At 45.0% G+C, this 14,305-nt stretch overlaps 1 protein-coding gene across 1 annotated transcript; it reads right to left on the bottom strand.

The window, feature by feature from the left end:
* Positions 1-3,213: 3,213 nt before the first annotated feature.
* Positions 3,214-14,231, bottom strand: LOC106566373 (ATP synthase F(0) complex subunit B1, mitochondrial). The gene is made up of 7 exons (XM_014134324.2): positions 14,069-14,231; positions 13,230-13,266; positions 11,822-11,964; positions 9,754-9,917; positions 7,986-8,111; positions 5,525-5,704; positions 3,214-3,454 (listed from the first exon to the last, which is right to left on the bottom strand). The coding sequence occupies exons 1-7, from the start codon at positions 14,193-14,195 to the stop codon at positions 3,377-3,379; spliced, it is 855 nt and encodes a 284-aa protein (XP_013989799.1). The 5' UTR covers positions 14,196-14,231; the 3' UTR covers positions 3,214-3,376.
* Between the last annotated feature and the right edge of the window lie 74 nt (positions 14,232-14,305).

The raw sequence follows: 14,305 nt of genomic DNA, 5'->3' as shown, positions 1-14,305 counted from the left end.
TCCTCCCTGGACCTCCAGAATCATCTCCTGTCCCCAGACCAGGCACTTAGCCTCCAGTCATCCAGGCTGCGCACCTCCTGGCCTGTCCAACTCACACGCAAAACAGGTGCTAGAATGGAATAGAATAGAATGTGAACAGGAGCTGCTAAGCAGAGTTATAGGGAGACATAACTCCTATTCTACATGACGGAAAATGATACCAGATCCACACAATATATTTCAATCTGAATTTTCATAATTAACCTTACCTCCACCCTGCACTGGAAGTTGTCCGGTTGTTTGTTCATTGTTTCTGAATTCTCCTTCCTTTGAGCTAAAATAGTAAATTGAATCATTAGGCCTAGTGCTTATTGAAATATTGAATTGAATCATTAGGCCTAGTGCTTATTGAAGTATTGCATTGAGTCATTAGGTCTAGTGCTTATTGAAGTATTGAATTGAATCATTAGGCCTAGTGCTTATTGAAATATTCAATTGAATCATTAGGTCTAGTGCTTATTGAAAGATTGAATTGAATCATTAGGCCTAGTGCTTATTGAAGTATTGAATTGAATCATTAGGCCTAGTGCTTATTGAAGTATTAAATTGAATCATTAGGCCTATTGCTTACCAAAATGATTCCCTCATTGGGTAAACAAGATTGAGGTGTGAACTGTGAACTCACTGTATATGGACTTGGCACTGGGCCTGGACCATACTGAACCTCTGAGAGGGAGGATCCTCCTGAGGGAACCCTCTACAACACACACGTCAACCAGTACGGACTCTTCTGTGTACTTATAGGCACTACAACATTACTATATGTCGTCTGACACTAGATCAACAAGCATCTGTGAAGTGCACTATACCAGTATCAACAAAAGTTGAAAACAGCTGGACTAAGGGAGTTGTAGGATTGCAGAGTAGACTGTTGTAACAGTTTCCTGTGGACACCCTTGATATTAGGTGCTAGATCATATTATCACTACTGTCTTTCCTTGACCGGATCTAGCAACCCACTTAATAATCAACACAATGACACTACAGGTGTATTCTGTACCTCGGTTGAGATTACAGGTGTATTCTGTACCTCGGTTGAGATTACAGGTGTATTCTGTACCTCGGTTGAGATTACAGGTGTATTCTGTACCTCGGTTGAGATTACAGGTGTATTCTGTACCTCGGTTGAGATTACAGGTGTATTCTGTACCTCGGTTGAAAGGAAAACAGCCTGCTACTACTCCCAAAACATGTTTTAATCGTGACGTCACCAATCTGCAAAGGTCATGATAGTGCATCAGCAGGTGTTGTGAAACACAGTGGACACATCATAGGACAGGAAGGAATGTTTCCTCTGCTGTACACCACATCACAGAACGTTGACTGGAATGATCATTCAACTCTAGTTCTACGGAAGCCTCTCTCCCCTTTACTTCTAACTGAGTAATCAGTATTAAAAGCTGAGCTGGCTATTATAATTCCAGAATTTATTCAGTATATGATTTACTAGTAAAAGGAAACCAAGAAGGAACAAGCTGTTACACATACACTTGGCATCAGTAAGACAGTGGTTAATCACTACCAATGGATTTGTTTGAGAATCTATCATAGTGGTTGTCCATTTCTATAAAACACTTGCCATCTTCTCTGTTCACACACCAGTTCAAATCCAATACAACAGGTGAAGGACTAAGGGTTTAAGGTGAAATAGTTCATATAAGATAAACATGTTGACAAGAAAGTAAATCATCAGTGAAGTAATGTATGAATTGTGAAGTGATTGAGTGTCATTATTGATAGTAGACCTATGAATCAAAGGAATATTTCAGGTTTAAAAAAAAGTTTTGGTCCCATGTTTTATGAGCTAAAATTAAAGCTCCTAGAAATTTTTCATACGCACACAAAAAAGCTTATTTCTCTCAAATTTTGTGAGAATTTGGCAGTACGTCCAACCGGCCTCACAACCGCAGACCACGTGTAACCACGCCAGCCCAGGACCTTCCACATCCTGCTTCTTAACCTGCGGGATTGTCTGAGACCAATCACCTGGAATCTGATGAAACTGTCAGAAACCGCTTCAGGGAAGCTTAATCGCGTGCTCGTCATCCTCACCAGGGTCTTGGCCTGACTGCAGTTCAGTGGGCAAATGCTCACTTTTGCTGGCCACTGGCACGCTGGAGAAGTGTGCTCTTCACAGATGAATCCTGGTTTCAACTGTACCAGGCAGATGACGTGTATTGGCGTCATGTCAACATCAAAACTGTCTTGGTGCTGCCTTGGTAGGAACTAATGGGGATCCATAATAAACCCCAGGAAGAGTAGCTGCTGCCTTGGTAGGAACTAATGGGGATCCATAATAAACCCCAGGAAGAGTAGCTGCTGCCTTGGTAGGAACTAATGGGGATCCATAATAAACCCCAGGAAGAGTAGCTGCTGCCTTGGTAGGAACTAATGGGGATCCATAATAAACCCCAGGAAGAGTAGCTGCTGCCTTGGCAGGAAGTGATGGGGATCCATAATAAACCCCAGGAAGAGTAGCTGCTGCCTTGGCAGGAACTAATGGGGATCCATAATAAACCCCAGGAAGAGTAGCTGCTGCCTTGGCAGGAACTAATGGGGATCTATAATAAACCCCAGGAAGAGTAGCTGCTGCCTTGGCAATAACTAATGTGGACCCATAATAAACCCAGGAAGAGTAGCTGCTGCCTTGGCAGGAAGTAATGAGGATCCATAATAAACCCCAGGAAGTGTAGCTGCTATCTTGGCAGGAACTAATGGGGATCCATAATAAACCCCAGGAAGTGTAGCTGCTGCCTTGGTAGGAACTAATGGGGATCCTTAATAAACACAAATGCATAACATTTCACTTAATACTGCCAACAAACATTACAAAGCTCATACTATTATTTTATGGTCAATCCCTCAGACATTACAGAATCTTATGCCTTAAATCATGAAGTCCAACATTACCTGTGAAAATAGCCTGTGTCCTGTTCATGATCAACCTGCTCATATTTCACTGTTGGCATACATGTTTAGACAAAGCATCCCCAAACCCATCGGCAGGTAAAAAGCACAAATAGCCAACCTTAACTTCCTGCTTGGAAACATCACAGTCAACCTGAGTAGGGTGTATTCAGTGAGGCAAAAATCTTATCAAATATATTGATTTCACAATAATGACGTAGTACATATTGAAAACAATCTCTGTGGTTAAGAACACCAAACAAGAACTGAATAAAATGAAACTTTTATTTTATGATCAGTTGACATGTACAGTATACACACACACACATATGGACAGACCATATATGGTTAAAGAGGAAATAGTTTATTTGTAATGAAAAGTGAGCATCAAACAGTTCAGGAGAGAAGGTCTAGACAGTACAGCGGTGAATTAAGCAGTGGCCTTAGCCTGCTGGACTTTAGCCAACACCTTCAGGTCTGTGATGCACTTTGCAATACTCGTCTTCTCCTGAAAGACAAAATGAACACTTTCTTTGGTTACTACATGACTCCTTATGTGTAATTTCATAGTTTTGATGTTTTCACTATTATTCTACAATGTAGAAATAAAAGAAAAACCCCTTGAATGAGTAGGTGTCCAAACATTTGACTGGTACTGTATATAGACCTACCCCTCTCAACACACACACACACCTCTATACACTATTATATATACACACATATAGACCTACCCCTCTATACACTATTATACATAGACCTACCCCTCTATACACTATTATACATAGACCTACCCCTCTATACACTATTTTACATAGACCTACCCCTCTATACAGCAGTCAAGTAGGTCATGTCCCCATCTCTATACTGACTATATTCATTTCAAGAGGGCCACCATTGATCCTGTTCCCAAGAAAGCTAAGGTAACTGAACTAAATTACTAATCGCCCCGTAGCACTCACTTCCGTCATCATGAAGTGCTTTGAGAGACTAGTCAAGGATCATATCACCTCCCACCCTACCTGACACCCTAGACCCACTCCAATTTGCTTACCGCCCCAATAGGTCCACAGACGATGCAATCACATTGCACACTGCCCTAACCCATCTGGACAAGAGGAACACCTATGTAAGAATGCTGTTCATCGATTACGAATCAGCATTTAACACCATAGTGCCCTCCAAACTCATCATTAAGCTCCTGGACTTCCTGACGGGCCGCCCCCAGGTGGTGAGGGTAGGTAACAACATCTCCACCCCGCTGATCCTCAACACTGGGGCCCCACAAGGGTGCGTTCTCAGCCCTCTCCTGTACTCCCTGTTCACCCATGACTGCGTGGCCATGCACGCATCCAACTGAATCATCAATTTTGCAGACGACACTACAGTGGTAGGCTTGATTACCAACAATGACGAGACGGCCTACAGGGAGGAGGTGAGGGCCCTCGGAGTGTGGTGTCAGGAAAATAACCTCTCACTCAACGCCAACAAAACTAAGGAGATGATCGTGGACTTCAGGAAACAGCAGAGGGAGCACCACCCCTATCTACACTGACGGGACAGTAGTGGAGAGGTTGTAAAGTTCCTCGGCGTACACATCACGGACAAACTGAAATGGTCCACTCACACAGACAGCGTGGTGAAGGAGGCAGCACCTCAACCTCAGGAGGCTGAAGAAATTCGGCTTGTCACCAAAAACACTCAAACTTTTACAGATGCACAATTGAGAGCATCCTGTCAGGTTGTATCACCGCCTGGCACGGCAGCTGCTCCGCCCACAACCGCAAGGCTCTCCAGACGGTAGTGAGGTCTGCACAACGCATCACCGGGGACAAACTACCTGCCCTCCAGGACACCTACAGCACCCGATGTCACAGGAAGGCCAAAAAGATCATCAAGGACAACAACCACCCGAGCCACTGCCTGTTCACCCCACTATCATCCAGAAGGTGAGGTCAGTACAGGTGCATCAAAGCTGGGACCGATAGACTGAAAAACAGCTTCTATCTCAAGGCCATCAGACTGTTAAACAGCCATCACTAACATAGAGTGGCTGCTGCCAACATACTGACTCAACTCCAGCCACTCTATTAATGGAAAAATTGATGTAATCAATTTATCACTAGCCACTTTATATAATGCTTACATACCCTACATTACTCATCTCATATGTATATACTGTACACTATACCATCTACTGCATCTTGCCATCTTGATGTAATTAAATATATTACTAGCCACTTTAAATAATGTTTTCATACCCTACATTACTCATCTCATATGTATATACTGTACTCTATACCATCTACTGCATCTTGCCTATGCCGTTCAGCCATCACTCATTCATATATTTGTATGTACATATTCGTATTCATTCCTTTACACTTGTGTGTAAAAGGTAGTTGTGAAATTGTTAGATTACTTGTTAGATATTACTGCATGGTCGGAACTAGAAGCACAAACATTTCGCTACACTCGCATTAACATCTGCTAACCATGTATAAGTGACAAATACATTTGATTTATATACACTCCAGTCAAATACATAATGTTCCCAATCTGTCTCCCATCCCTAACCCACCTGCTGGGGAGTGATGCTGGTGACAACATTCTTCTCCACCCAGTTAACCATGTGTTCCTGTTCCATGCGGCGGTGAAGGGTCTGCAGGGCGATCTGGTAGTCCAGCCTCTTCTTCACCTCGTTGGTCACCATGTGGACCCTCTCCCTGCGATTGGTCTCCAGTAGCATGGCCACATTGTTCTGAGGTGGGGAAGAACGGAGAAGACATTAGCACACCATCTCATGCTAAAATCATACCAAGACATTAGGGTCTGGTTTACCAGACCAGACAGTTTAGTCCTGGATTAAAAACACTCTTTCAACAGATATTCTCCATTCACAATGCTTTATAATCCAAGTTTACGCTTAACTTGTTATGGATGAGGGCAGTATTTTCACGGCCGGATAAAAAAACGTACCCGATTTAATCTGGTTATTACTCCTGCACAGAAACTAGAATATGCATATAATTATTAGCTTTGGATAGAAAACACTCCAAAGTTTCTAAAACTGTTTGAATGGTGTCTGTGAGTATAACAGAACTCAAATGGCAGGCAAAAACCTGAGAAGATTCTGTACAGGAAGTACCCTGTGTGGAAGGACCACCAGAGGGCAGGCTGGGCTCACGGATAGTAGCCCAACAAGGCATGTGAGACAAGGTAACCAGAGTCAATTAAGCACAGCTGACGGTACTAATGAGATATTCTCTTTCCCCTACAAGAGAGAGGATGGAACCAGCAAGAAAGGGGGAAGATAAACTATCTCTGGAGAATGGCTACGGAGAGAGAGGTGCTATCCAAGAAGACCCATTAAGACGGTGACGAATATGTGATTGTTGTTATAGTTTGAAGATAATCGTAATGTGATCCTGTGTCATCTAAAGAAGATGTATGTTGTTCCTTTGGAGATTCTCATTGACTGTGTTGGAGTGTTTGTATTGTCAGAAATCCCTCAATAGAGAACTGTGTTGAATCAAGAAAACCTACTCTGGACTCGTTTATTCCACCTTTCCACTTTAGAGTGACACCAAATGACTTGGTCCGCTCACACCTGTCTGACCATTTCTTGGCCTTCTTTGCCATCTCTATCCAAAACTGAGGATCTCTGCTGTAACGTGACACTTCCTACGGCTCCCATAGGCTCTCAGAGGGTGCCAGAACGTTGAATGATGACTTTGCAGGCCATGGCTGAAAAACAGTAGTGCATTTGGTAAGTGGTCGATCTGAGAACAATGAGACTGGCGCACGCGTGCACGAGACGACTCCATGTTTACATTTTCAGTCTTTGAACGAAAACAACGACTCCCGGTCGGAATATTATCGCTTTTTTACGAGAAAAATCGCATAAAAATAGATTTTAAACAGCGTTTGACATGATTCGAAGTACGGTAATGGAATATTTTGAAATTTGTCACGATACGCGTCGGGCGCATCACCCTTCGTTACCCTTCGGATAGTGTCTTGAACGCATGAACAAAACGCTGCTATTTGGATATAACTATGGATTATTTGGAACCAAAACAACATTGGGTGATGAAGTAGAAGTCCTGGGAGTGCATTCTGACGAAGAACAGCAAAGGTAATCCAATTTTTCTTATAGTAATTCTGAGTTTGGTGAGTACTAAACTTGGTGGGTGTCAAAATAGCTAGCCATGATGGCCGGGCTATCTACTCAGAATATTGCAAAATGTGCTTTCACCGAAAAGCTATTTTAAAATTGGACATAGCGATTGCATAAAGGAGTTCTGTATCTATAATTCTTAAAATAATTATGTTTTTTGTCAACGTTTAATTTGTCAATGAGTAATTTAGTAAATTCACCGGAAGTGTTCGGTGGGAATGATAGTTCTGAACGTCACATGCTAATGTAAAAAGCTGGTTTTTGATATAAATATGAACTTGATTGAACAAAACATGCATGTATTGTATAACAATGTCCTAGGAGTGTCATCTGATGAAGATCAAAGGTTAGTGCTGCATTTAGCTGTGGTTTTGTTTTTTGTGACATTATATGCTAGCTTGAAAAATGGGTGTCTGATTATTTCTGGCTGGGTACTCTGCTGACATAATCTAATGTTTTGCTTTCGCTGTAAAGCCTTTTTGAAATCGGACAGTGTGGTTAGATAAAGGAGAGTATTGTCTTTAAAATGGTGTAAAATAGTCATATGTTTGAAAAATTGAAGTTTTCGGATTTGAGGAGTTTGTATTTCGCATCATTGGATATTGGAGCAGGTGTTCCGCTAACGGAACGTCTAGATGTAAGAGGTAATGAAGTCTGTGTCCAGAAAAACCAGCCCTAGGAGTGGTTACACAGACCTAGATGAAGCTTGCTCCTGAACTGAAGACCATGTTAAATAGGTCTATCAAAGGCTTTTCAGTTGGATTGATTTGACCTCATTGGAGTGTGTGGTTTTGAGCCTAGGGTTTTAGCTCATCTTTACCATACAGACGAGACCCATGTTCTAACCTCATGTCACACTCACCCGCTTAGCGTCAAAGAGCATCTGTCGTCCCTCTGCCCTCCACTGCTCCTTCTTCTCATCCTGGATGGCCTGAGCCAAGCTGGTCATGGCCAGGTCCTTCACTTCCTGAGCCTTCTGCACTTTCTCCTGCAAAACCAGAACAGAACACACAGCCAACGTCAGAGGGTCAAAACCAGAACACAGGTAACATCAGGAGGGGGGGTCAGGGTCATAGGTCAACTATGAGACTACGAGCATCAGAGGGACACAGCATATGATGGACAGTTTGCATAACATATGAAATGTCTCAGGACTGGTGACTTTAAATAAAGGGGGGGCTAAAAGCCTCAATGGAAAATTCAGTGGAAACGAGGCTGTGTTTTAACATGGCGCATCTTCTCAGTACTCCAGAGCAGAAACACTACTGGAGGAGTTGGGACTGCTGCTGGGGGGGGTACTGGAGGAGTTGGGACTGCTGCTGGGGGGCTACTGGAGGAGTTGGGACTGCTGCTGGGGGGGCTACTGGAGGAGTTGGGACTGCTGCTGGAGGGGGGTACTGGAGGAGTTGGGACTGCTGCTGGAGGGGGTACTGGAGGAGTTGGGACTGCTGCTGGGGGGGTACTGGAGGAGTTGGGACTGCTGCTGGGGGGGTACTGGAGGAGTTGGGACTGCTGCTGGGGGGGTACTGGAGGAGTTGGGACTGCTGCTGGGGGGGGGTACTGGAGGAGTTGGGACTGCTGCTGGGGGGGTACTGGAGGAGTTGGGACTGCTGCTGGGGGGGGTACTGGAGGAGTTGGGACTGCTGCTGGGGGGGGGTACTGGAGGAGTTGGGACTGCTGCTGGGGGGGGTACTGGAGGAGTTGGGACTGCTGCTGGGGGGGTACTGGAGGGGTTGGGACTGCTGCTGGGGGGGTACTGGAGGGGTTGGGACTGCTGCTGGGGGGGGTACTGGAGGGGTTGGGGCTGCTGGGGGGGTACTGGAGGAGTTGGGGCTGCTGGGGGGGTACTGGAGGAGTTGGGGCTGCTGGGGGGGTACTGGAGGAGTTGGGGCTGCTGGGGGGTACTGGAGGAGTTGGGGCTGCTGGGGGGTACTGGAGGAGTTGGGGCTGCTGGGGGGACTGGAGGAGTTGGGGCTGCTGGGGGGACTGGAGGAGTTGGGGCTGTGGGGGACTGGAGGAGTTGGGGCTGCTGGGGGCTGGAGGAGTTGGGACTGGAGGGGTTGAGGCTACTGGAGGAGTTGGGGCTGCTGGAGGAGTTGGGGCTGCTGGAGGAGTTGGGGCTGCTGGAGGAGTTGGGGCTGCTGGAGGAGTTGGGGCTGCTGGAGGAGTTGGGGCTGCTGGAGGAGTTGGGGCTGCTGGAGGAGTTGGGGCTGCTGGAGGAGTTGGGGCTGCTGGAGGAGTTGGGGCTGCTGGAGGAGTTGGGGCTGCTGGAGGAGTTGGGGCTGCTGGAGGAGTTGGGGCTGCTGGAGGAGTTGGGGCTGCTGGAGGAGTTGGGGCTGCTGGAGGAGTTGGGGCTGCTGGAGGAGTTGGGGCTGCTGGAGGAGTTGGGGCTGCTGGAGGAGTTGGGGCTGCTGGAGGAGTTGGGGCTGCTGGAGGAGTTGGGGCTGCTGGAGGAGTTGGGGCTGCTGGGGGGGTACTGGAGGAGTTGGGGCTGCTGGGGGCGGGTACTGGAGGTGTTGAGAAACACTGCTCCGGAACTACTACAAAAGTCCAAAAGATTTATGACAAGAAGACCTGCAATTAATGATCAAATAGGCCAAACAAACTCAGTGGGACAATAAATTCCGCACCTCGTTCAGTTTGTCAGCGAAAGCCGCAACGTCGGGGCCGAACTTCCTGACACCATAGATGATGACGGTACCCATGCAGGCAGCAGCGAAGGTCTCATGGTTGATGATGTAGATCTCCTTGGAGAGAATGTATGTGAGCAGCCCAGCACCCAGCATGTAGGGGCCTGAAGAGAACACGAGTGGAGAAGCCAATGTTTATTTAGTATAATTTATAGAGGAGAAGAGTAAGAGTGAGAGAAACTGAACAGGATTTGGTTTCAGAGCTGGTCATGGGTGCACCTCAGCCACGCTCAAGGTCCTAAACGATATCATAACCGCCATCGATAAGAGACAATACTGTGCAGTTGTATTCATCAACCTGGCCAAAGCTTTCGACTCTGTCAATCACCACATTCTTATCGGCCGACTCAACAGCCTTGGTTTCTCAAATGACTGCCTCGCCTGGTTCACCAACTACTTCTCTGATAGAGTTCAGTGTGTCAAATCGAAGTGCCACAGGGTTCAATTCTCGGGCCGACTCTTTTCTCTGTATACATCAATGATGTTGCTCTTGCTGCTGGTGATTCTCTGATCCACCTCTACGCAGACGACACCATCTTGTATACTTCTGGCCCTTCTTTGGACACTGTTAACTAACCTCAGGACGAGCTTTAATGCCATACAACTCTCCTTCCGTGGCCTCCAACTGCTCTTAAATGCAAGTAAAACTAAATGCATGCTCTTCAACCAATCGCTGCCCACACCTGCCCGCCCGTCCAGCATCACTACTCTGGACGGTTCTGACTTAGAATATGTGGACTACAAATACCTAGGTGTCTGGTTAGACTGTAAACTCTCCTTCCAGACTCATTAAGCATCTCCAATCCAAAATTAAATCTAGAATCGGCTTCCTATTTCGCAACAAAGCATCCTTCGATCATGCTGCCAACATATGCTCGTAAAACTGACTATCCTACCGATCCTCAACGATATAATTTACAAAATAGCCCAAAACACTACTTAGCAAATTGGATGCAGTCTATCACAGTGCCATTCGTTTTGTCACCAAAGCCCCATATACTACCCACCACTGCAACCTGTATGCTCTCTTTAGCTGGTCTTCGCTTCATATTCGTCGACAAACCCACTGGCTCCAGGTCTTTGCTAGGTAAAGCCCCGCCTTATCTCAGCTCACTGGTCACCATAGCAGCACCCACCCGTAGCACACGCTCCAGCAGGTATATCTCACTGGTCACCCCCAAAGCCAATTCCTCCTTTGGCTGCCTTTCCTTACAGTTCTCTGCTGCCAATGACTGGAATGAATTGCAAAAATCATTGAAGCTGGAGTCATATCTCCCTCTCTAACTTTAAGCACCAGCTGTCAGAGCAGCTCACAGATCACTGCACCTGTACATAGCCCATCTTTAAATAGCCCATTCAACTACCTCATCCCCCATACCATTATTTATTTTCTTTATATTGCTCCTTTGCACCCCAGTATCTCTACTTGCACATCTATCACTCCAGTGTTTAATTGCTATATTGTAATTATTTCGCCACCATGGCCAATTTATTGCCTTACCTCCCTTATCCTACCACATTTGTACACTGTATATAGACCTTTTGTATTGTATTATTGACTGCATGTTTGTTTATTCCATGTGTAACTCTGCTGTTGTTTGTGTCAAACTGCTTTGCTTTATCTTGACCAGGTCGCAATTGTAAATGAGAACTTGTTCTCAACTGGCCTACCTGGTTAAATAAAGGTGAAATAAATGAAATAAATTGAAGGATGTAGAAACCTGGGGGTGATGATAGAACACGAGTGAGGTGAGTGTCAAGGGGAAAAATAGATGGGAGGGGGAGGAGAAAGAGGGGATGGGTTAGGGGGAAGAGGGGAGAGCGGATAGGAGGGGGAGGAGGAGAGTGAAAGTTCATGGCCACATTCAATAGGCAAATGTTGTTGATTATGTAGATAGAAATGTCATGAATACAGATTCAATTATTAGTTATTCAACATGTCAGTGAGGCATGTTTGTTCTACATTTCTATCTGAACACTGCTCCAGGTTTGTGGAAGTTCTGCTGACCTGTGACTCCAGTCTTGGGGTACAGAAGCTGGAAAAGCTCCTCAGGGATGATGCCATGGCGTGTCTTGCCTCCCTTCTCTGGCAGAGCGGGGACTGGAGCTTGGCTGTTGGGGGACGTGTGAAGGTGGGACAGCTGGACCAGCCTGGGAGGACAGGGGACAGGCAGACTTTATTGTAGGAACCATGGAGAGGACGGGCATGTAAATCTTCAATGTAGAGTTCAAGGTCACCATTATCATTTTGTCACCCTTGTTTCATTTATCTAGTTTGCCAATTCATATCAAAACTACTGGACCATTAAAATGACATATCTAGTGTTGTGAATTGGCATTTAGGGAAAGATGCATTGAACTGAAATGCATCTTCCGCATTTAACCCAACCCCTCAATCAGGTACAGGCTTAAGTCGACATCCACGTCATCAGTGCCCAGGGACCTGTTGTTGTTAACTGCCTTGCCAGCTCAGGGTTTTTAATGGTCTCCTTCTGTGCACTTTCCCACACCAAGCCCCTCACCCCAGGCCCCTCACGCCAACAAATATGAGAGATCACTTCTTTCTCTCTGACAAGCGGTTTCAACTCGCTATTTGAGGTTTGGTCAAACAGAACCGGTCATATGGACACAAACACAATGACATCGTTTTACTGTAATAGAGGAGAACGTAACCTTTTTAAAAGATACCCTTTCATGTCTCAAAAGCTCCCAAAATGCAGAATTAAGTAGACCCTACTAAAACTAGAGCATCATTGAACATGATTGTGGGAAATGAATGTTCAGCATTTTAGCCACATACTGTTACTTGCTAGCTGTCTAGTCTGTTTTAAAAAATGCGCATTGAGCATCTCGTTTTCATTCTGAGAAATAAGCATCTTATCCAGGTAGGCCACTTGGTTCCAACATCTAAACAAAGTGAACAGGCTGTTGTTCAAACAGTTGGAGACAGACAGGAAGTTGTATTCATAACAGTTCAACTGTTCTACCTTGTTAACAAATCAAAAAGATCCAAGTTGGCTAGACTTTAAAGATACATTTTATTTAACCTTTACTTAACTACAATGACGGCCTACCCCTTCCAAACCCTAACGAGGCTGGGCCAATGGGGCGGCAGGAAACCTAGTGGTTAGAGCGTTGGGCCAGTAACCAAAAGATTGCTGGATCGAATCCCTGAGCTGACAAGGTAAAAATCTGTCGTTCTGCCCCTGAGCAAGGCAGTTAACCCACTGTTCCCCGGGCGTTGAAAACGTGGATGTCGATTAAGCCAGCCCTACATACGGAAGACATTTCAGTTGAAGGCATTCAGTTGTACAACTGACTCGGTTTGAAATGCAGCTTACTGACATTTAATTGTGTAATGTTAACTTAGAGAACATAATCTAGCTTCAGTTATAGTAATAATAACAAGTGCATACCCAGCGCCGAGGGGGCCACTGCTTTTTACAGCATTAGCTGGAGGAGAAAAGAACAGTCAATATAATTAAAAAGACAAGAAACATGTTTTGAATGTCATGAATTTAAGTGTCAATGAAATACGTGGTTGTTTGAAAGAGTCTGCTCTGTTGCTGTAAAAAAAAAAAAATCCCATAATGGTGGAGAATAATATAGACTTTCACTTATGCAGTCAGAGTCTGTGCTACGGAACTGTGCCCACATACAAAGCTTTCATTAGCCAACGTTAAGTCAGCTGTCAAATGCAATAGCCATGACATATACAAATGTTAATATGCTAACTAACGTTTGTTAACAAGTTAGCTGCCGTCCAGGATTCGACATTGTCCCTAGCTAGCTAACAAACAAATACCTACTTCAAGACAGCAATATCATGCATGATGAACTTGCACGATGAGTTGCCAACTGTCAGTAAAGTTAGCTATGCTAACAGTTAACTGTGGAAGGCTTGCCACCTTTCCAAACAAGCAAGGGCAGAGATCAGAGACTAGTCTGGCTAACGTAAAAACAATGACTGCTACCTTGACATTTACAGTAACTAAATAACGTTAGTTATTCCAAAATATGAGTGCAATAACTACCCAGATTGGACAATAAAATAATATTTTGCACGTAACATTTACGGTTTGCTAGCTATATTTACCCTGTTCTTGCTAGGTTAGCATGTAGCTCATTCAATTGTGATTGCGGCCTTCTCCTCCAGACTTTACCCTTCAGCTTTACATTCAAGTCAGCCACACTTCGTGGTATTACTACTGCTATTTCAACTCAATAGTATGTATGAAACGCTGACATTGCATACCTGAAACGAAAACGAGCCTAGACAGCATGGTTAAACGAATAACTGCCAAGTCTTTCCTGGCCACCTTCTCTTCGTGCCCTTCTACTGCAAAGAGCCACACAAAGATGGCGGAGAACTGGGAAACCATTGCCAAACGTCGCGAGATTTATAAACGGGATTTGTATGTCCCTGTCATACAAATTGTCCTGTTGTTCAATGTTTAATCCACTAGGTAGCACACAAGTAGGAAGAGATATG

The sequence above is a fragment of the Salmo salar genome, chromosome ssa13 (genome assembly GCF_905237065.1).
Source record: "Salmo salar chromosome ssa13, Ssal_v3.1, whole genome shotgun sequence".
In the NCBI taxonomy this organism is placed as follows: Eukaryota; Metazoa; Chordata; class Actinopteri; order Salmoniformes; family Salmonidae; genus Salmo; species Salmo salar.
The sequence above is the reverse complement of the archived record's forward strand: the minus strand, read 5'-3'. Positions and strand labels throughout refer to the sequence as shown.